General features: G+C 39.5%; 1 protein-coding gene across 4 annotated transcripts; it reads right to left on the bottom strand.

The window, feature by feature from the left end:
- Positions 1-2,509: 2,509 nt before the first annotated feature.
- LOC103702797 (PGR5-like protein 1A, chloroplastic) lies at positions 2,510-22,141 on the bottom strand. 4 transcript variants are annotated; one of them, XM_089924004.1, is made up of 12 exons: positions 21,832-22,138; positions 14,102-14,220; positions 13,873-13,969; positions 13,633-13,733; positions 11,983-12,039; positions 8,207-8,283; positions 7,504-7,555; positions 5,482-5,592; positions 5,281-5,378; positions 5,102-5,178; positions 4,508-4,542; positions 2,510-2,808 (listed from the first exon to the last, which is right to left on the bottom strand). In XM_089924004.1, exons 1-10 carry the CDS (start codon positions 22,106-22,108, stop codon positions 5,109-5,111), a joined length of 1,059 nt encoding a protein of 352 aa, XP_089780130.1. In that variant the 5' UTR covers positions 22,109-22,138; the 3' UTR covers positions 2,510-2,808; positions 4,508-4,542; positions 5,102-5,108. The 4 variants fall into 4 exon arrangements, with proteins under 4 accessions (XP_089780130.1, XP_088579720.2, XP_038974607.3 ...); XM_089924005.1 differs by having other exon boundaries at positions 2,730-2,808; positions 5,102-5,172; positions 21,832-22,141; XM_088723594.2 differs by lacking the exon at positions 4,508-4,542 and having other exon boundaries at positions 5,102-5,172; positions 21,832-22,141.
- Between the last annotated feature and the right edge of the window lie 428 nt (positions 22,142-22,569).

Consider the following 22,569-nt stretch of genomic DNA (forward strand, 5'->3'; position numbering starts at 1 on the left):
TTCGCTTGATCCACTCCCCCTCTATAGCCTCGAGTCCAAACCAGCGAGTTCTTCATTATTCAATGGCGAGAAAGTGACATGGTGTTGGTGGTGGGAGGCTACAACTGATGGAGCCTGGTAGCACCAGGGAGTAGTGGCAGTAGGTATCCGACGAGGGCCGAGGTAATCGGCAACTGCAAGGGAGTGGTCGGTGGAGGTGGGGCGACGGCGGTGCCTGAGGGAGAAGCGGCCGGAGAGGACGAGAGCCGGAGAGGCACCGACAAGTTGATGCGGGTGGGGGAGGAGGGGCGACAGTGATGGAAGAAGGTAAAAGGAGCAAGGCTGGCTAGGGAGGAACCCTAGAGATGGTGACTTTATGGAAAGAGAAGAGCTTGAATTCGTGGATTCTACCTGAGGCTAACTAAGGTAGAAAGATAATTTTCTATGAAATGTGATTTTTTTTAAAAAAAATTTGATTAGCTTAACTAAGAAGCATAATTAATTGAAAGGACAAAACATTAATATAGAGGATTTGTTGCAATAGAGGTGGATTATATTTGAATCGGTCAATAAATATCAATAATGTAGGTGTTTAAATACAATATTACCAAAACATTAGATATAGATTACAAAAAAGCTTTTGTTGTTGTTGTTGCTCTTGTAAAAATTATTTATATATACGTTCTTTCAAAAAATTGCTTGCACGTACTACTGAGTCCTGCTGTTCGTAGCTCGCATGCAAGTTTTACTTGCATTTGATGTAAAATCCGCAGTTTTTGTTGTGCCATCTATGCCAATATAAGGGAAAGTCATAGCTCATAGCTCCCAAGAAAGGTAGTTTCCCACCCAGATTTGCTGGTTATACAAAGGAAGCGAATGAATTAAAAGTTGGAACTCAAATTTTACTTCTTTTGCTGATTAAAACATGACGCTACTTTTCAGAAAGAGAAAGAAGTTGTAAATCAGGATCTTTGTTGCCCTATAATCATTTGTTAATGTATATGTGAAATAAATTTTCTAATGAAAAAGAAAATAACTTACTGATTAATATGAACAAAATATTTGCAATAACTTTGAAGGCTTATTAATCTGGATTGTGGAGTTTCCAACATTACTTGCATGTTTCTCTAATATTTGTGCTACTTTGTTGCCAAATCTTTTCACACGGCCCAACATACATTCCATGATTAAAAAGCTTTTTGTTCATAAAGTATTTTCGCCCTTTTCCTGAAATAATCTTTTTGTTTATAAGGTTGCAAATCAAGATACGCCATCTCGATATTGGACCACGTACTGATACCACACTAACGCAGATACGGTACGAATTTTTTTTGACGTACCAACACTCAATACGCTATCCGTACCTGATACCGATATCAAACCGGTATGGTACACCCTATACCATCTGGTTTGGGTCGGTACGATGCAAACATGTAGTGGGACCAAAAGCACTGCTTAAAAAAAAGGACGGGGATAAGGAATTTAATCAATATGTGTGAGATTCAATGCATGCTGAGTTGACAAACATTCCAGAGTTGCTGTCTCAAAACATTTTAGAAATATTGTTGGCCATTCAATCGCACTATGAATTTATGAACAAATAGGATCATGACAGAGCGCTGAAGATGACTAACCGTAACAAAGAGAAGATGGAAGCAACAAAGGTAGAGACTCTAGAGAGCAACCAATGAATGGTGTTAATAGAGATGTTCATGAAAATGTATTAAACTGACAAGCTAGTAATATAGCGCCAAAAGCCAAACAAAATGGAGGAAAAAAGATGCAACAGCAAACAGTAGATGCATCAACAATCGGCATCATGAAGAGAAGGTGCAATCATGGTTTGCTTAAACCTGTGCTACTAGAACAATACATGAACATATAGAACATAATTAACCTAACACTCTGGTGTGAAAAATAGGGGAAAGAAGACAAACAAAATCTAATAGGAACAATTATTACAAATATGTTTCTTACTTTTGCAATCAAGAAAGATAATTGACATATAGAACTACAATACCCTTAGTGTACAAGGTTTGTGATGTTCTGTAATTTTCTCATGGCAATTACATTGTATATAATTTGAAGTACAGAAAAAAGAGCTATTATCAATAAACTAACCCGTATATTAGTTCAAGTAAATTAGCACATGCACAAAAGATTAAGTTAATCAGCCGACATTTTACTAAAGTAGGTCCGTCCTCTCTACAAAATAAAATATACCACTTAAAATGAAAAGTATAACGAACATGTTGACTTTATAATTAAGTGTTTCAACACCAATTTCAAGTCAAATAGCACTTCTATCGAATATATATCTAATAAGAACTGATTCTGAATCAACATGTTTTATTGTAACATCTAATCATTGTTGGTATAATAAAATGATTGTGGTGCCGTCAACTGAAGTGATCAGATGGTAACAGTAGTAAAGAATACATCGGGTGCATTTTCGTAGTGACTTGATAAATCATTTTCACTTTTGACTGTTATTAGTGGTCCAAAAAAAAAAGAAAAAAAGATTGGAACAGTACCAGCAAATCTGAAGCTTTTATATATACAAGGATAATTACATAGATAGTCATTGACCATCTTGCCTGATTTCAGTAGTTTATGCGGAAACAACTGCAAAGAACAGCAAATGGTAGCAGCAGGTATACTCAAATATGCAAACTTCTGGCATAAGAAGCTTTTGTTGAAGACAGTATGGACATGACAGTTCAACCCAAATTACTTATAAGTCCACATACTGCATGTAACGGTACATGGAGTCTGAATTTATCAGTTAGCACATGATGCTTAGCTGCCGGCTCCTCTTTCCCCTTAAAACTGCACAACAAGATTGTCCATTGTCAACCTTTTAGGTATAGCTTGTAGGATTTTTCTTGCAGTCCATGACTTTTCTTTTTTGATTTTTCTACCTTTTAACATGTTCAAACATGCAACACACACACACACACATTTCCAATAATTCTTCACTAGTTTAAATAAAAAATGTATTGCAGGAAAAAACTAGCAACAGCATATTCGGGAAGGAAACAAAAAGGGCTGATTATATTAATAAAATATACAGTATGGGGACAATGAAACCTTAAATGAAATAGATAGTCATTCTGATATGTCAGGCTTGTTCCTGGAGCAAGATACAAAAAAGGAGATATTGTTTCCAGTTGAAAATCAGATGGACTTACTCCGGCCTCTCTATTATGCTACAGATTATGAAGTTTAATACTTTTGTTTGGCGAAAAAAATATTAAAAATCGTTCATTTTTTGATGGACCAACACTTTTTTTCTGTTCTGAATCTTCTGAGATATACAGCAGTATTTTGATGACGAGACTTTCTTCAATTTCTACTTTATTGTCTTTTCCATTTAATTGAACAATGGCTAGTGGCGCCTAGAAAGGATTTGTGAGGACAGCACAGATATAACAATAATCAAAATTTAGTAAAGGCTTCGAACATAAGATTTGAGAAATCCTGGATCATTCTAAATTTTACTTGCAGCAGTAGTAGTTTCAAATGATGGACAAGTTGTGCACTTCAAAAATACTTCATCTGTAGAGAAACTGGAATACTGTTCAAAGATCTATTGCAGTACCTTTATGTCACTGTAACCAACTGGAATTGTCTTTGCTGAAGCAGGAGGGTGATTAATCTAGTAACAAGATAAAAGTATAATTTATAGGCTTAACAGGGCTGACTAGTAGGTCGTTGTTCAATCCATCCTACAACTTAGACCTATTGACACACCCAAGTCTGTTAACACGCTAAACCCTCAAAACTCTATCAAACCCTCTCGACCTACTTTACCTTTTACTTTCATATCTTGGTTTGCGAGAAGAAAAAATATTAATAAAAATAATGCATTAGTAACATATATGTGTATACTCTTGTTTGTGATCTCCACATGCCTCTAAGCAGAGAAATTTTGTGTAAGTCACACCAAGGTTGGTAATGCCATATGGATCAAAATCTTATAACTCCTTTTCAAAATATTGAAAAGTGTTCGGAATCTACAGATACATAACTTTGCATCAATATGAGAATGATGAGGCGGTTGTATGACTAGATTAGGAGACAAGCGAGATATATGCAGATCGAGTATAGGAGTTATACCCATCAAGTATAAAATGATGAACCAGATTTATATGAGATGGGCATGTACAACAAAAATTGGAGGAGAATCCGGTAATTATTGGGTCACAAGTTTGTGTATAAGGTTCAGAATGAGGGGAGAAATGCTTATCCCATCCTGAATGAAAGTTATAATAATGATTTTGAAAAAAGTGCATCACCAAAGTATGTAGCATTTTACAGCATAAATGAAAAAGAACCCCCCCTACTTGGATGAGGTCTATTAGTCAACAACTACAGAAGATCATAAAGAGGCTTCAAATTCTTCACATACTGAAAAATCCTTGTGGAAGGGTAAAATGATAATTTGAAGATGTGGATATAAATGACATATGTTGTGAGTTCAGATGTGGATAAGTTGCAGATAGTTACCAGCAGGAAGCATTGTTACCTGGTTAGAATAATCTTCAAACTTGCAAAACCAGGCTGGTGGGATGTCCCCATATTGAAGTGACAAGAATGACCATAAAAATTAACAAAAGCATGCACATTGGTGTCAGTTACAATGGTTCCTTATATTTTCATGAAAGACAGGATTTGAAATGCAAAGGATAGTTTCATCATTAAATAATAAATCTGAAGCTCAGGAGTGTGATGAAATAATTAAGTGTTTAGTACAAACAAAAAATTTTAAAAAAAATCAAAGCTTGAACTTCATAAATAATATTTCATATGTCTGCAGTTCAGAAGAAAACAAAAAATGTCGCTAGTTCTCTCTCCTCTAGAATAGTTTTTTAACACAACATTTAATGCATCTTATGAGAAGTGAAGCAACAAGCTTGACAATCTTCATCCAACCGCAAGTTCTCTCTCCTCTAGATTAAAATTTCCACCACTGTAATATTTAATGCTTCTCATATAAATTGTAGCAACAATCATGACAATTTCTATCCAACCTGAGTAGCACACTTTATAGCTACCTTGTTCTAAGTCTTGACACTTAATACACACCAAGGTATACAAAATCAGAAAGCCGATATTTTACCTGTAGCTTATGCTTCAGTTGGTTCTGGAAGTGTGATTAAGCGTGTTCCTGAGTCGTAAACCAATTTAGTGCTGCAACTGATAAGTATAGCAATGTCAGCGCTTCAAAAAAAGAAATCAATACAAATGTACAACAATTTAGACTCTTGACTAAAGGAATTCTGGAGCTCAAAAACTTACTTTGAGCATTTTACACTATTTGCGGAACCACCACTAGGTATGGACAATATACTTCCAAAGAAGGAAACATTTTCTGTGCCACAGTTTGGGCAAGGGCCCTGGATATTCATTGTATCAATTAGTCTGCACTTCCATTACAGATAGCATTTCAAAATTTGAAGCTTTTTAAACTACAAAGCACAATATTAATTGAAGATCCACCTTTAAGATCAAAAAGTCTTTCACGACGACATTAGTGAGTGATTGGGCCAACCAAAATATAAAAGGTAAAGCAGCAAACCATGTGAAAATGAAACTGAAGGGCTCTGGCAACTGCATCATGACAATGAGCATGTAAGTCAAGAAGCAATTTTAACAAAGTACATAGCACTGAATAAGGGTGAAATTTGCTAAGCTAAGTGAATGCTCCAATAGTACAAAGGAAAAGCAAATGATGCATGAAGACTAGTTAGATACACAAACAGAGCATAAATTATTGTTTTGAAGCAAAAAGAAATATGGAAACTGGCAAATTGGAGAAAAAGCATAAGGCATTGGTAGAAGTCCTAGATGCAAGTTCATACTATCAAATTGTTACTTCTTAAAGTGCAACTAATTAGGCCGGCAATCTATCATAATTATACTGCCTATAATGTGAAAATATCAGTTAATTGAATGAAAAAATTTAAAAAATAAAACTTCTCAAGTTATGTTATAATCTCCAAAACAAATCTGGCATATTGGGAGAGGAAAATTGAACTCAAGATATTCTCATCCTGCACAAGGGAAAATAAAATGAACTCAAGATAAATGCAGCAAAAGCTTCCCACGATCCATGATAACTTTAGTCTTTAATCTCATATATGTTCTATGAAATTGTCAATATCAAATATCAATTTTCCATAAAATACAACTGAGGAATCTTTGTTAACTCAACTGTGCCAATTGTTCCTAAAAAAAGCAAGACTAAAGAAAAGAAATAGAAGAAAAGAAATGTAGAATCTGCTCCGCACATAATTGAAATATAAATAACAATTTAGGCTATGTTACCCTGACTCTCTCATTTATCCTCAAGAACTCGTAGTTGAGATTTGGGTACAAAACTGCAAGAAGAAATTGGAAGGATCTGATATTTGTACAAGCATTCCATGCAGACACATGGTATAAGTAGTCCACTTAAGATAGAATCTAGGGTTTTCATCAAACATCAAGAAATGATTGAACTCCGATAACAGTAAATGATACTTAAGCAGAGTCCTAGTTACAGACTATGCCGAGTAGGTTGAAGCCCCTAGCTAGGACTGCAACTAGGCCAGATCGGGTCCCAGTTATGCTTGGACTCAAACCCAACACATTGGCTAATTGGGTCTGGCTGAGTCGGGTCCATGGAAAATTTTTGAGACCCACTAGATCATTTAGACCAGGCTAAGTCAAACATGGTCCAAATCCAACCCAACACACGAGTTCAGATCAGATAGGGTATAGGTTGGGTGTGATACAAGATAAAAGACACGGTACATTATCCATTCTGTGTCTAAAAGGAAAACTACTAATGACATGCAAAACAAATGGAGAAAACTAGAAATAGGTATCACTAACAAGGATGGAATTCAACAATAATTGAACATTTGACCTATGAATGATAGCCTTTAATTCAAACCCACAAAGCCAAAGATGGCAACAAGGTGACTTTTATGAAGTCATGGGGCCAAGCCAGGTCAAATTAGGTGAGTGAGTGATTCATTAGTTTAGACCCAACCCATACACTGGTTAGTTCACCATGGGTGAGAAAGAAAAATATGACCAACCTCAACTTGATTCTTAAACAGGTCATGTTTCAGATGCAAACCAGACCCAGAGATCTACATAATCAGTTTGGACCAGGCCTAAGTGGGTCAGGTCGTGGATTGACCTGACCTATCTACAGGTCTACCCCTAGCATACCTGACCTATCCACAGGTCTACCCCTAGCAAATACCAAGTCCTAGTTGAAGCTCCTAGACTTGTTGTATTGCATGTTTATTTGTTTCTGTGAGAGTGAGTGCATGTTTTCTGTTTCAACTAAACACTTTAAACAAACCATAAAGATCAGGGTATGTGTACCAAAAAAAGGTCAGGATGCATGTATTTCCCAAGAACAAAGGGAATAACTAGAAGTTCAATTCTATCAAAGTATTAAACCAGTCAATTCAGAAATCAGGCATCATAAAGGAGAATGCATTAAAGCCAGGGGTCTTCACTAACCTCCAGCAGATGTGTAATTTCAAAACCCGTCAAATCATCTAGAAAGAAAAACCTGTTAGAATAAAAAATAGATGGCAAGTAAGAACATTACTTCAGGAACTTAGTGACTGAAATTATTACAGGAAAGATTATCAATTTGAAAGTCATTCAGGCAAAAATTGCAGCTAATATTACAAGTGATCAATGAAATATCAATTAGTAGAAGGAACGAACTTTTTACTAGAAGATAAGGCTATTTATGCTTATGCTAATTATGCATGCATGGATAACATTACAATTATAATATATGCCCAAAAGACCAAAACAAAGTTTTTTAAGCACATTCCTCTATGAGAACTAAAGTAAGGTACTACAGACATCAATCATCATCCAAGCCTTTCCCACTAAAACTAGGTTGGCCATAGGGAAGAAGGCTTAAAGTCATTAAGGCACCATCAAATATTCCTCTATGAGATATGCCGATGATAAGGAACCTTAGTGATTTCACCTGTTGGGATGCTGATATGGTCAAGGTTCAACTGAAGGACAGAAATAAGTAGACTCAAAATTCATCATGCATGACAAAAATAAAAAAGTGAAAATGTGATAATATAACAATGTTAAATTGATTAATTCTTATGTCAATTGATATAACTCTCAGAAATTCGATTAAGCCAGAGATAATATTTTCTATATATATATATATAGACACAATATTACTCACAAGGTCAGAGCAATAACAGCTGCTGGCACATTTAATAAGAACATCTTGAAGTAGTCAACAGTCAAGTCACTGTACACCTGCAAGAAAAAGAATTAAAAATATGAAAGAAACTAAATTAAAGAAATAAATATTACCTTTATTTTAAGATGTGGATCTTTCAAAAGGAATAGAAAGTGAAGATATGTTGTTTCACTGGCATTTTAGCAAGTTATGTACATAAAGATTTGGCCACCCTGCCACTATAATGAGGCATGCTAAGATCATATCTCAGCAATCATACTATTTGAAAAAAAATTGGTTTTACAACAACATGAAAGTTGTTTGTTCCACGGGACCAATTTGCATATGCAAGTTCTGCATTCATGTCATCAGTTATGTACTGTACTTGCTAACGAGACTTGCACTGCACATAGAGCTTTACTGAATGCATCTATGTTGAATAATCCACCAATAGCACTTTAGAGAATCAGATTCAGAGGCAAAGCTTAGGATTGTCAAAAACTGAAAAGAGTCCGACCAACTTATTTCTAAGGTTGCTGCTTATTAGAAAATTGTAAATTGCAAATATAGTTGGTTCTTAGCCATGGAAGCAATAATTTATATCAACACGAGTATGCTTAGCATCTCGGTATTATCTCAGTGCTTGACTACACTTGGTTTCTTACCAGTATCTAACTTTTTCTTAAGACATGAGAATTATTCTGGGCCTTATAGAGTTTATTGTTTGCTTGCTTTGGTTCACACTAGTTGTGAACTCGAGCTATCAACAGTTGAGTTGCGCACATGGAAACACGACCTCAGAATTTTTTGAAATGAAAATGGAAGTCATTTCCTCGTACTTAGGCCAATCGTTATCAGATTGAATTGCAATAATATTTCAGCTAAGTCACGTTCAATCTCTGTGATTGTTTTACAAGTTTTATCATTTAAAGTTTACTGTAGAAAAAAGGAATATGTTTGGGATGTTTTCCCGAAAGTAATATGGGTTTAATTTTGAAGGGCTTATAACATGGTAGGCCGTAAACAAAGAGTATAAGCACAAGACAATTAGAAATAATATTGTTATATAGTGAAAAATATGCTCACAAGAAAGCGGAAGAATTACCAAAACTGATGGAGATGCGAAGACTAGGCTGGAGAACAAATATTATATCAAAACACTATAGTCTGAAGCTCCATTGCCCTATAAAATAGACTTAAGGAGATCTTTAAAAAACAGCCTATTTTATTTTCCTTTTTTTTTCAAATTTAGACCATCATCATCATCATCATCATCATCATCATCATCATCATTATCATTATTTTTATTTTGCAAGAATGGTGGAGTTGTAAAAATTTCAGGCCTTTGACCTTGACCCCAACAGATACATTCTATTAGTAAGTGGAGTTGGATGCACATATTTTGATACTGGATGCTTATGCTTTTTATACCAATGCACATAATTTTAATATTTAGTGGGCATATTTGTTGATTGTAAAATATACATTCATGAGCTAGATTTGGATCCACAAGGCCAGGGGCACAAGCATCCAAAGCTTTCAAAACTGGGCCATTCTTGCAAAAGACAAAAAAGGTGCTCCAAATCTGCAGAAACAAAAACAAAGTTGGTTGTTTCTTCAAAATTCTCTTCCTCGACACAATCCTTTAGTTGTTAGAGCTTCAACTATGAATACTAGGATAACCAGAAGAATACAGTAAGTTTATTTTCTCATACACAAAATAGCTACTCTGTGAATTGTTTCTGGTTTTAATTTCTCAAAATGCTCATCACCTAATAACAATAAAAAGAGTGGCCCAGTTTATGAGGCTCCTGCCATTGCGAGGTCTGAGAAGAGTCAGATGCACATAGCCTTATCCTCACGTATTGAGAAGCTACTTCTGTGTTTCGAACCCATAACCTCTAGGCCACAGAGGAGCAACCTTATTATTGTGTCAAGTCCCTCCTCCTCATTGCTTAATAACAATGCTTGGTTAATATTTTTTTTAATTTCTTATCTACATTTGGAAACTATTTTCGCCAATAATTTTCGCTCAAGCAATGTTCTCTTGCATGGGTTGTTGCAGAGCTCTATGTGTAGACTCCCTTTAACATTATTAATTCATTTTGTCATGTTGGTTGAAGTGCTTTTGCAGTCATCAACAGAGTCACATGCCTACTTTGACAAGTTTTATCAAGGCATAGCAACTATGACCATATCATGTTTCATGAACTCTCCTTATGGTGCTATTCTTCTCTTTTCTCCATGTTAATGGCATAATTTCCATCACTTAAGATCTTGGTCTAATTTATACTTTCTAAACAAGGATTTAAGTGCCTAACCGTACCACATCATATCTACAAGATGGATTATGCTGATAGATCGTCCACAATATATAGGGGTGCCTTTGTACAGTTATGCAGCTACCTAAATTATTGTATCCTGAACTATGTATATGTATGTTTGTGTATATGTATGAAAGCAATATGTTCCAATACCCTTTAAATTGGACCTTACTTTCCCTTTAAATTGTGCTCAATCATCCTGAACAGACTTGTTTATTTGAAAAGATAAAGAATTTCTCTCTTCCTTTTTAAGGATTTGAAGGTTGACTTGACAAATTGGACATGATAACAACAACAAAAAAAAAAACATCATTTTGACATTTCTGTGGATATATGAGCTTCCCATGGTAGCTGCAATCTATACAGTAACTACAGTGTCGATTATAATGTAAGAATAGATGCCATTCACCTGTAGCTGCCATCAGGAAACTTGAGCTGTTGAGAATATTTGTGTCCTTAATGTGCAGATATAGTTCTATAGTACTAGTCTGTATGACTTGAAGTCATGCAGGGTAAATGTTTTAAAACAGCAGTAATCACATATATCTAAGGTTATGTATAAATATAGATTTCTATACATTAGTTGAGAACTATTTTTAGCTATTTAAAACATTTCTATATAATGATATAAATTGATTAAATCTGACCTATGTTAAAAACACATCTTATGGTACCAGTGCATGCTAAGTGACAGCATGGTATGTATTACTAACATGGGCACCCGATACCTTTTGCTTTCAAACTATTTGCCAAGACAATGTAGGCTCCTCTATGCTATTTCATAAGCCTTAAGCTTGGATATAGTCCGAAAGAATATTTGATTTCTAAGCAAAATTTTACTATTGAGATTTGAGATATCGTATGATCGCCCGATACTAGACCAGCTGCTAAGCCCACTGAATTGAAGCTTCAGGCTCAATGAGAAAAGGAACCTCTACTTGATCTTACTTGTTTCCTACTCAAATTACTGGAAAGATAGTCCATCTCACCATACCTAAGCCTAACATCGCATTTCTTCCAAAACACAGCAAGCTGCTTTATAATCTGTCCATTTCATACTTACTTTTTTCGTCAGCTAAACAAACCCTTATTTTGTGCTCTATATATAGAAAATGTACAAAAATACGAACCATCAAATGTAAAAAAGCAACAACCACAGCCATCAACAGTGATTCTAGAAAAAACAAATAATCTTACAAGACTCATACTAGTCTCCCAGAAAAATGCAGAATCTAATCATTGAATTGGATGAAAGTGAAAATACACAAAGCTGCAGGTTTTGTCAAACATCAAAAAATCATAGCATGATATGTGGATAAGCAGGTCTATGTGATTATTATTCTCAGATTCTTCAAGACATGCAAATGAATCATTTAATTGGAAATTCAGATATGGACTTACGATACATAGGTCACAGACAATCAAAAAGATTCAGAAAACTCACTAATGTACCTTTTTGGTACGAAGACTGCATCGTGGGCCTTCTTGTACAATGCCGCTCCCTTCTTTCTAAAAATCATGTAATAAAAAATTTATAAACTAGAAGAACAGAAAGAGAGCCAGATTAACATTTTTAAATATCATAGATAATAATTCATTTCTTTAGATTGCTAGAATTGTTTTGGACACATAGAATAGTCTGAAAATTGCTCAGTATGAGACTATGAAGTAATTGATTTAAGCTTCCTACATAATAAACCAAAAGAATACATAAGGATTAACAGATCAAAAACAAAAGAAAAGAAATACAGGGCATCAAAAAACTCATGCATCAACCAATCAAGGATACCACCAATTCTTGTAGTCTAGGATTTTTATTCATAAATTATTTCTACATTGACAAAATCTTAGCACAAAACATACCCTTATCAAAAGTAAATAGAAAATATCAAATAGATGAGGTGATCTGCCATGCAAACAGTAATTTGCCCTTGAGAATAACAATTTTAAATTAGAGGCTGTATCTTTAAAATGGTTAAGATCACAATGTCCTTTAATCAACAATACTTACATCCATCCTGCCAATAATTTATGAACTGCATGTCTTGGAGATGCCTATCAAGCAGGGCAAGCATAAATGAAACATCATGAAGTGATATTTGTAATTTACATGTTTGACTTGGAGAAAGTGAATGTGTGTGTGTGTATATATATGTATGTACGTATGTATCGATGCATGCATGCATATGTATGTGTGCATGCATATGTATGCATGGAAGCAAGCAAGCATTAATGAGTTGTACATACGCATGCATGCATGCATGTATGAAAAAATAATTGCCCTCAATTGAGGTCAGAAAAATCAACCTAGACGGGTGCATGGAACCTTTTGTTGATGAAACAAAATTAACCAATCAAACTTACTAACTATCGAGCATAAGTAAAGAAAATATTGTAGAAGAAGGGTTTGGTCCAAACAAATTCATAAACATATTTGCTATTATTCATCTGGAGAGAACAACTATGCATCCATCTCTCCTACTTCAGTTAGGAAGTTGGTTACCCTTTTCCTTTTCCATCTTTACCCTCAGCTCTTATTTTTATCCAAATTTTACCCTTTGAAATGGTAGAGACTGTTAAATGCACTCAACAATTCCTGTATCCCCTTTAACCCACCAGGAGAGATGTGAACTGAATGAATCGAATTGAATAATATTACAAGCCCCACCATTTGGTGTCCGGTCTTGATCATCCACTCTAAATAAAAGAGTCATCAGCATCATATGTGATGGGATCACATCTATCAACAAAATTATATGTCACATTTGCATAACAAAATGATGGTAAATTAACCATCCATCAGACGTCCCTTTCAGTTGGACACATAGCATGTAATGGAATCATACCATCCATAAGAATCAATCACAAGCATAGCACGTTAGAAATTCTAATCATAATTAAGGTTAATCAGAAGCTAATGTGCCAAACACTAAAATCACGGCAAAGTCACCATCCAACCTCCAATAAGTGCAATTATACACAACTGCATAATATGAGGATAAATTGAAAAATACTCAAGAAAGCCTTGTCTTTTAATTTCATTCTTAGTTATGTTGCCCTTTCCGTTGAGATGAAACCAGAAAAAGTTCCAAGAAACCAAACCCTTAATCTCGACTTCAGTTTGTCAAATTCAGCATCTGTCATTATGGGATTTCCGGCTGCATAAGCCATCGAAGCTTCCAAAAGCTTTTGTTCATCTGGACCTATTATAGTAAAGATAAAAGAATATTCAGCAAATGATAATATTAAAATATCTCTTTATGTGCTGTAAATAGAAATTCAAGCAAGTATCCAAAGGACTGAAATAGTCATGTGACGTGTAATAGGGAAGGTTAGACATACTTAGCATGACGACACTGCTTCCTTCCCACATTAATTCTTCCTTGAGATTATCGAATTCCTCATTAGACATTATTGCTTTTTTGTCATAGTAGAATGACTGAATGCAGAAGAAGTAAGGAGTCACCATCTCTCAGAAAATATTCAGCAAGGCATATTTATGTCAACTTGTCAAATTAGGAAAGTTTGTCACAGATATGATAACTCAAATAAGCATGTATAAATAGAATACTTGTAGTGCTTCTAGAAATTCCTGTTCAAGTTCTCCTAGCGTCTTCTTCTCTGCCTTCTTATCTAAGCTGCAATATGGCAAGATTTTGCTATCAATAACTTCACCATCCTGAACCTGACCTGGAAAGGGACATAGACATAAGAAACGATAAAATTCGATTGTATGCCACTTTGACTACAAACATGTAAGAAATTTGCAAGACAGATGCTGAAGAAGCATAATAGATGAAAGTTTTTGAAATATAGTATCCATAACTTGCTGAACTGAAGAACAAGTTTAGGTGCTTCCAATCAGATCTACGTTGTGTTTAAGCAATCTCTTGAAGCAAGGTCTCCAGTTAGTCGTTGATGCCGGACTAACTTTAAAATGAAACAGGGAAAGAGGGGAAAAGAAGGGGGAAGAAGAAGAGAAGAAGGAAAAGGGAGGAGAAGAGAAGAAGAGGAAACGTGCGGGAAGAAATTCTTTAATTCTGCATTAAAACCCTAATCAGCTTACAAGTTCCCTTTAAATAGGGCCCCATAAGAACAATTAAAATAAACCCCTTACATAAAATAATTCCCCACAAACAAGCCCTAAAATGAAAATAAGCCCAGAATAAAATAAACCACAAATAAATCCCTAAACACAAATAAACCCAGAAATAACAATAAGCAAATATGCAAATAAAATGGGGACCTAGCTGATGTCCCCATCAACTCCTCCCGGGTGAGAAAAACTCGACCCCGTCGAGTGTAAATCGGGGCGGCTGTCGTACTGCTCCAGAAGATCCGAGTCAAGGCGCTGCAACTCAGCTCGCGAAATCCACGACACATCTGATTCGGGTCGACCTTTCCACCGAACAAGGTAACGTTGGTAGCTTCCTCTCCTGGTAGAGATAACCTGCTCATCTAATATATGTTCTATGTGTTCTCTGCGTGCATGAAACTGGGGAGGTGGAGGCTCACTAGCAGGTGCTAGAGCAGGGTGATCACCAACAGTGGATGTATCAACAAAAGGGTCAGAAGGAATGAATGTTGATTTCTTGTATGGGACTAAATCTTCAATATTAAATGTCGCACTAATCCCATAGTCTTCAGGAAGATCAACAACATACGCATTCGAACTGATTTTCTTTAGGACTTTGAATGGTCCCGCACTACGAGATTGCAACTTTTTGAACGTCCCCGAAGGAAGTCGTTCAGGTCTAATTCTTACCATGACTGAATCACCTACATTTAATTCTTTATAACGGCGGTGCAAATCAGCAAAGGATTTATATTTTAAGTTATTAGAGTGAATAAGTTTGCTGATCTCCTGATGCAATGAATGCAGGTGTGAAGCAAATGATTGTGCAGACTCAGAGACTCTATGTTGATGTGACATGGGAATCAAGTCTATGGGCTGCCTAGGTTTATATTCATTCACCACTTCGAAAGGACTCACGCCTAAGGACCTATTGACCGAACTATTATATGCAAACTCGACGGTCGGTAACACTAAATCCCAGGTCCTAGTATAGGCCGACGAAAATTTTAATTTAGTGCCAATCATGTGTCCAAGAATTTTCCTAAAGGAACTCACGAATCTAACATCTCTATCAGATATAATAGGTGTTGGAAGGTCAGGAGGTCTAACGACTTCATTGAAATAAAGTTTGGCAATTCTAGAATTGTTAGAAGTCCTAGGACATAGGAGAAAAGGAGCCATATCCGAAAAATGGTCCACAACCATAAATATGGAATCGTGCTTGATATAGGTACGAGGAAGTCCCAACACGAAGCCCATATTGACATCTTGCCATGAGATCGTGGCACTCGACATAAAATCGAAGAGGTCGTTCAGCCTAGGGATGGAAAAACGATACTTAACCATAATTTTATTGGGGGTGCGGAGTGTGGGTATAGCACTGGGGCTCAAACTCTCACGAATATACCCTCGAGTGAGGAGTTTGTCAACTTTACATTTCAGTTCGGTGTGGTCGTTTGGGTTGAGCCTATGATGGGGAAGAGTTGGTACGGATGCTCCAGGAATGAGGTCAATGACGTGCTGGAGGTCACACATCGGAGGAAGTGTATCTGGAAGATCCTGAGAGAAAACAGAGTGAAACTCCTCCAACAGGGAAACTACTGCGGGTGGGTGCTCAGGATTCGACTCCACATTGATAACTCTAGCCACAAGGTTAAACACAGGTGATTGGCTGTCGATATCTTTCATTACCTCGTTCGAAGTAATGATGTGAAGTGATTTATCTTTCCGTAGGGTAGCACTCTTTTTTGTAGAGGCGGGCTCTCGGGGAGGCAATGAGTTCAGTACAATTTTCCGACCCTGGAACATAAAGCTACACGAATTCGAACGTCCATGAAGTGTGACGTCCCTATCGTATAACCAAGGTCTCCCTAAAATGACTTGACCTACGTCCATCGGAAGGCAGTCGCACCAGATCTCGTCTTTATAAGATAGGAATTGAATCGGTACAAGGCATCTTTCCGACACCGAGATGGATGTCTTATCTACCCAGGCTACCTTATATGGGTTGGGATGAGGGGTAGATTTCAGGCCGAGGCGGGAAACAACTCCAGACGCAATGGCGTTGATGCAACTCCCGCTATCAAATAGGATTTTGCATGTTTTATCATTGATCTTAAGAAACGTGTAAAATATGGAGGTTCTACGCCAATCTTGTTCGGTCTTGGTTTGAGCTAGAGTATACCGAACCACATGAAGCCTAGGATTTTGGTCATTCCGATCAGTGGGCTCATTTTGGGGTTCAGACTGGATAAACTCTAACCCGGTCTGTTCGTCTCCAAAGTCTTCTACAAAATCCTCGATGTTTGGTTCATAGACTTCTTCGACACATCCAGTCTCCTGGGTTCCTACTTCAAGTTCAGTCATTAGATAGGTCTTGGCATTACATTGGGACGCGATATGGCCAAACTTTTGGCACCTGAAACATTGTGTTTGGCTTCTAGAACGAGGATTGGGACCTAGTATGCCCTTTTCTTTATCATTTGAAGAGTTCTGGACAGGTATCGGGGATGTCCGAATCGGTGCTTGGCTAGGGCCGGGCTGGTTAGAAGGATTGGGAAGCTGCCTGGGTTGTGGGAGGTAGTTTTGATTAGGTCGGGCTCCTGGGGCCATGGGTCGAGGGTCGGTATGCCTCACTACAGGGGCTTGTAAGAAACTATCTACATCTTGAGCCAACTGATATGCTTGACCAAGGGTGGTAATCTCTCGGAGGATTAATTCTTTCTGAATCTCCTGGCGGAGTCCTGCCCGGAACCTAGAAAGAGTAACAGTCTCCTCTTCGATTACACCGCACCTCATGTGAAACTCTTCAAATTGTGCAATGTAATCGGCGACGGTTAAAGTCCCTTGAGTTAGTTTCTGCCACCTATCCATAAGGCGTTGTCGGTAAGAGAATGGCAGATACTTCTCATTCAGTTTCTCTTTCATATCCTCCCAAGTGGTGATGCGTGGAAGCCTCTGGGTCTCACGCCGATGTTCAACGTTATGTCAGTACCAGTGAGCTTGCCCAATAAGCTTCATTCTGGCAAACCGTACTTTTCTATCTTCAGGCATATCGTACCACTCAAAATAGTTATCCATGGCTGCTCTCCAATCAAGGTACACGCTCGGCCCTAATTGACCAGCAAATGTGGGGGCTTCTACTCGCACGGTACGAAGTAGTCGCTCGTCAAGATCGCGCTGGTGATCAGGATGATGTTGGTTCCTAGGGGGATGGGGAAAAGCTGCCGGCGGTGTGGTCAAACCAAACTCGGGGTAAGCTGCGATTGGGGATGATGGTTCCGGAGGCCTAAGGTGTTGTATTTGAGCACGGATCTCACGTTTGAATTCGTCGTTATCAGCTCGTATTGCAGCTAATTGTTCCAGAATATCTTGTATGACTCTGGGGTCCATGGTGGATGAAGGGGTCTGAGAGTCAGTGAGGAGGTACTCTCTACCACTACGGGTGGGCATACAGGAGCTACTCTAATTGGTGATATGATATGCAATACTACTAATGAACCCTAATTGTCCAAAGGTAATGCAGGACAACCTACTGATGCAACCCACTAATGCAACCTACTATGAATTCGGAAATCAGCAATTTTTTCACAAAAATAACTTAAAATTAAATTTTACTAATTTGTACTTTGGTTATTTCAGAATTAAAGTAGAAAATTAGTCACTATAAGAAGTTAGGTTGCAAACACGTTTTACAGTCATACAAAGTCTGAAAGTAATCTGATCTATGGATGTTGATGATGTCCTGACACTAAGGTGTGCTAATTTAATATTTAGATTTAATTGGTAGGTAGGACAGGTGTGGTGAAAAATGTTCTAGGTTTTGCAGTTTGACAAGAAAATAAGTTTCAAAACAGGGCTGTCATGCAAGAGAACTAGAACATATTTAAATAAGCAAGTCCAAGGGAGGAAGAACCTATTACCTGTGGCGGATACAGCCAATCAGAATCAGGTACTCGTGGGCTGGGGCGACGGTCGGGACGCAGTGAGTCGGGTCGTCGGATGGCGTGAATCTGGTCGCGTTACAGCAACTGGGGGCCTGCTGAACCTGTCAACTTTGGGGTATACTGTATGGTGTGGCTAGCGGGCCTGTAAATGAGGAAGGCTTGTGAGTTGATCCTTGAATCAGTGGCGGGCCCTGCAATCAGTTGGGCCGCAGGTGCTACGGTGGATCGGGAATCAGTGGCGGGCCCTGCAGTCAGTTGGGCCGCAGGTGGCTCAGTGGATCGGGCGCGATGGAGCTCGAGTGAAGGAGAAAACTGGGACCGAAAGGGGAGTGGAGAGAAAAGGTGAAAGGTGGAGGCGGTGGTCTGGTGCAGCGGCAAGCGGAGGTGGGCGTAGCGGCGGGGCGTGGTGGAGTAGAGAAAAAAAGGGGAAAGGTGGAGGCGGTGGTCTGGTGCAGCGGCAAGCGGAGGTGGGCGTAGCGGCGGGGCGTGGTGGCGTGGCTCAGTGGAGGGAGAGACGATGACAATCGGAGGAAGCGGGCGGACTCGGGTGGTGTGTTAGCTGCCCAACGGCGTCGCAGCTGGTTCGGGCGGCGTAGCGGAGGGGTTCAGGCGATGGCGGATCTTGGCGGCGGCAGGAAGCGGCACGGGCGGAGGCGGCGACGGCGCAGCGACACGAGCAGCACGGGCACAGGGGCGGCGCGGGCTCGGGTGACGGAGGAAATGGCGTCGGCGGCAGAAACGGCACGGCAGAGGCGGCGAGGAGGAAACGGCGGAACGGTCGATGGTGGCGCTGCAGGCGGAGCTCGGCGACGGCGGCGAAGGAGGCGGTGGAAACCCTAGGGTTTCCTCTTCGGCAGAACAGAGGTTAGGTTTTTTTTTTTTTTTTTTTTTTAGGAACACGTGCAGGTCACATGATCCGAAGGGATTTTTTTTTTTTTTTGACTTACCGGATGTGAACCGGGCTATCGGGTTTGGGGTAACGGGTTTAGAACTTACCCGTTACCGTAACTCCTTCTTCAACCTCCCGATCGACTCGGGAGGGCGTTCCGGCCGCTTCGGCGGTGGTTGCGGAGCGGCCGAACTGAACGGCGACGGAGACTCCGTTGTCGGCGGCAACAGGCGGCGGCTGGTCGTGGTGGCGGCCGGAATCTTGCGCGCGGTGGTCGGCGGGTGCGTCGACAGTGCCGAGGGACAAGGTGGCAAGCAGATCGACGACGCTCTTCCTCTTTCCGGCAGCGGGAGTCACACGCGGTCCTTCAACGCGCTCCGGTGTCCGTGGTCGACGTACGGCGTAATACTCGTGCGGCCACAGAAATCCCGGAATCCGGCGACGCTCGGCCATACACCGGTGGTGGCACGACGGTGAAGACGCGGCAGAGGTGGTGGTGGCGTCGGTTGCAGGCTCCGGTGGAGGGCCAGAGGTGGCGCTGCAGGGAGGCCTCCGGGGAATCTGATGGAAAGAGGTGGTTGCGGCAGGGAGGGGCACAGTGGAACTGCTCGGCCACAGGGGAGCTTCCTTTTTTTTTTTTTTTTCTTTTTGTGTGTGAAGCTGACAGAGGGAAGGAGAGGAACCGAGAGAAGCTCGGTGAATCAGGGTTGATCCCTTTGTCCCCTTTTTGTGAAAACCGAAAGAACGATCTTTTTTTTTTTTTTTTTTTTTTTTTTGAACAGGCTGACAGAGGGAAGGCCCTGTTCTCCTTGAAGCACTGTGAGAACTAATGGGGAAGGAGGGCTGTTGTTGGATCGGGGCTTTGGCAGCAGGGGCAAAACCAGCCTTGCTCTGATACCAAGTTGATGCCGGACTAACTTTAAAATGAAACAGGGAAAGAGGGGAAAAGAAGGGGAAGAAGAAGAGAAGAAGGAAAAGGGAGGAGAAGAGAAGAAGAGGAAACGTGGGGGAAGAAATTCTTTAATTCTGCATTAAAACCCTAATCAGCTTACAAGTTTCCTTTAAATAGGGCCCCATAAGAACAATTAAAATAAACCCCTTACATAAAATAATTCCCCACAAACAAGCCCTAAAATGAAAATAAGCCCAGAATAAAATAAACCACAAATAAATCCCTAAACACAAATAAACCCAGAAATAATAATAAGCAAATATGCAAATAAAATGGGGACCTAGCTGATGTCCCCATCAGTCGTGCATGGAAACATCATTCTTTCTAAAGGTGGAATTATCAGAGAAGAGAAATAAATTTAACTCATTGGTGGTGAGTTTTGTATTCCTTCTAGGAACAAAATTTATTTGAGGTCAGCCTGGTAATCTAATTGTGCTGTTTGTCTCTATGTAGGCTAATTTCCTAAACTAGAGTTTACAGCAATTTTCACAATATCTATCCAGGTTGCTGTTGTAGCAGCCCCATAACAGAAATGGAATAGGTGATTTCAGTCAAAGGGCTAAGATTTTGCTGGAATTCATTCTACACCAGATTCGTGCTTACTCTTTAAGATTTTTTGGTTTTATTTTGAAGTATTATCAGCACGTAGTGCGCTAACAACTCATAAGAAGCAAGAACTGCTAAATCATACCGAACTGGGAAGTCCAGGGCATCGCTGAACCGGAGCGGCTAATAACTAGGACAGTTCAACCAACCAATATGTTCCACATTAAAATCGGCTTTAACCAGGTTGAATTGTTTGGTTCTGTCCAGTTTCAAGTGGTTCGAGTCTTTTCCGGAACTGAACTGGGTTAGTCTTATATAAAACTCTTATCTCAATCTTTCTCCTCTCTCCTCTCCTCTCTAGCGAGTCACGAGTCATGATTTTCAAAGTCAAGGTCATTAATGATTTATATCCACTCTATCATTTGCTTAATCTCACTATATTCCGCTCATGGCATAGTATTCTCACTCTTAATTCATTTTGTTCAGAAACTGGTTCTCCAAAGCTAAACACGTATTCTCAGAGAAAGATACTTACATAATGGAGATGATATCAAGCAAATTATTTAAGAGGAGAAAATATTTACACACCATACTACCACCGAATTCATACTTCACTGAATCGCACTCAACCCCATTACTTTAGAGCCCTCTACGCGTTCCGAACATGCGATCAACGTCGCACAAAAAAAGCCATCATCAACACAGTATTTCGTTATCACAGTCGATTAATACTTCCAGGGGAAATGCCAATTTCCTCTGCCTCTCTTATTGCATTTCCACAACGCCTTCGAAGTTTATGTTGCAAAACTACCGATATAAGATTAGAATTTAAGTGAAAACCAAAAAGAAGCGAAAGGCACACAGAGAAGAGAGGAAGATAAGGCCTGCTGACCTTGCTGATCGGCGGCCCTGGGACGCAGCACGAGCACCCTGCGCCGCTGGTGAGAGGGAAGCCCAAGGGAAGCAGCAGAGAGAGAAGATCTCCGGAAGCAAGAGGAGGAGGGAGGGGGAGAGGGCTTGAAGAGGAGAGGAGATCCGGGGAGGAGGCGAGGGGAGAGCGAAGATCGCCAGACCTCTGAGGCCATAACTTCTGGTCGAAGACGGCAAAGGTGGGGTGGGTGCTGCCCAAAAGGAAGGAGTGTCCTTCTTGGAGCCGCGGACTGGGACATGCGGGCGTCGGGGCGTTGGCCGAGGGATAAGGGAGTGGGGCAACGAGTGGAGGGAAAGAGATAGGAGAAGCGAGCGATCGAGATCTCCCCGACCGTTGCTTGTGTGGGACCACATGGCCGGTGACAGCGTTCCGACCTTTGCCAGCAAACAGTATGTACGGAATGGCATGGCTGCAGCCTGCAGGGAGCATTATTTAGCTCTTGCTGGTAAAAACGAAGCTTTGATTTCATCAAACTGACTCTCTTGCTGGTAAAAACGAAGCTTTGATTTTATCTAAATGGCTCAGATTCGAAACGTGCGAACGTCGATTAAATACAGGGATCGGATACTTCCTACCTGATTTGCTCGGTGACTCGCTATCTGGTCTTTGTCGTTATTTAGCTTGTGCTGGTGTGACGTACTTACACGAAAATAGAACTAAGCTCTGCCACGAATAAAAAGAATATGAATAAAAAATGTT

This window comes from Phoenix dactylifera, chromosome 6 (assembly GCF_051530095.1).
Source record: "Phoenix dactylifera cultivar Ajwa chromosome 6, Ajwa_hap1_PhDact_Kaust_v1.1, whole genome shotgun sequence".
Taxonomy (NCBI): Eukaryota; Viridiplantae; Streptophyta; class Magnoliopsida; order Arecales; family Arecaceae; genus Phoenix; species Phoenix dactylifera.

What these genes read in the sequence shown, in the direction of transcription:
- LOC103702797 (XM_089924004.1), bottom strand. Translation starts at nt 22,108, where the DNA reads ATGTCCCAGTCCGCGGCTCCAAGAAGGACACTCCTTCCTTTTGGGCAG. An exon ending in AAATTACACATCTGCTGGAG is followed by an intron (nt 5,593 to 7,503) that starts GTTAGTGAAGAC and finishes GTCATGATGCAG; the next exon opens with TTGCCAGAGCCCTTCAGTTT. An exon ending in AAGACTTTTTGATCTTAAAG is followed by an intron (nt 5,379 to 5,481) that starts GTGGATCTTCAA and finishes ATGAATATCCAG; the next exon opens with GGCCCTTGCCCAAACTGTGG.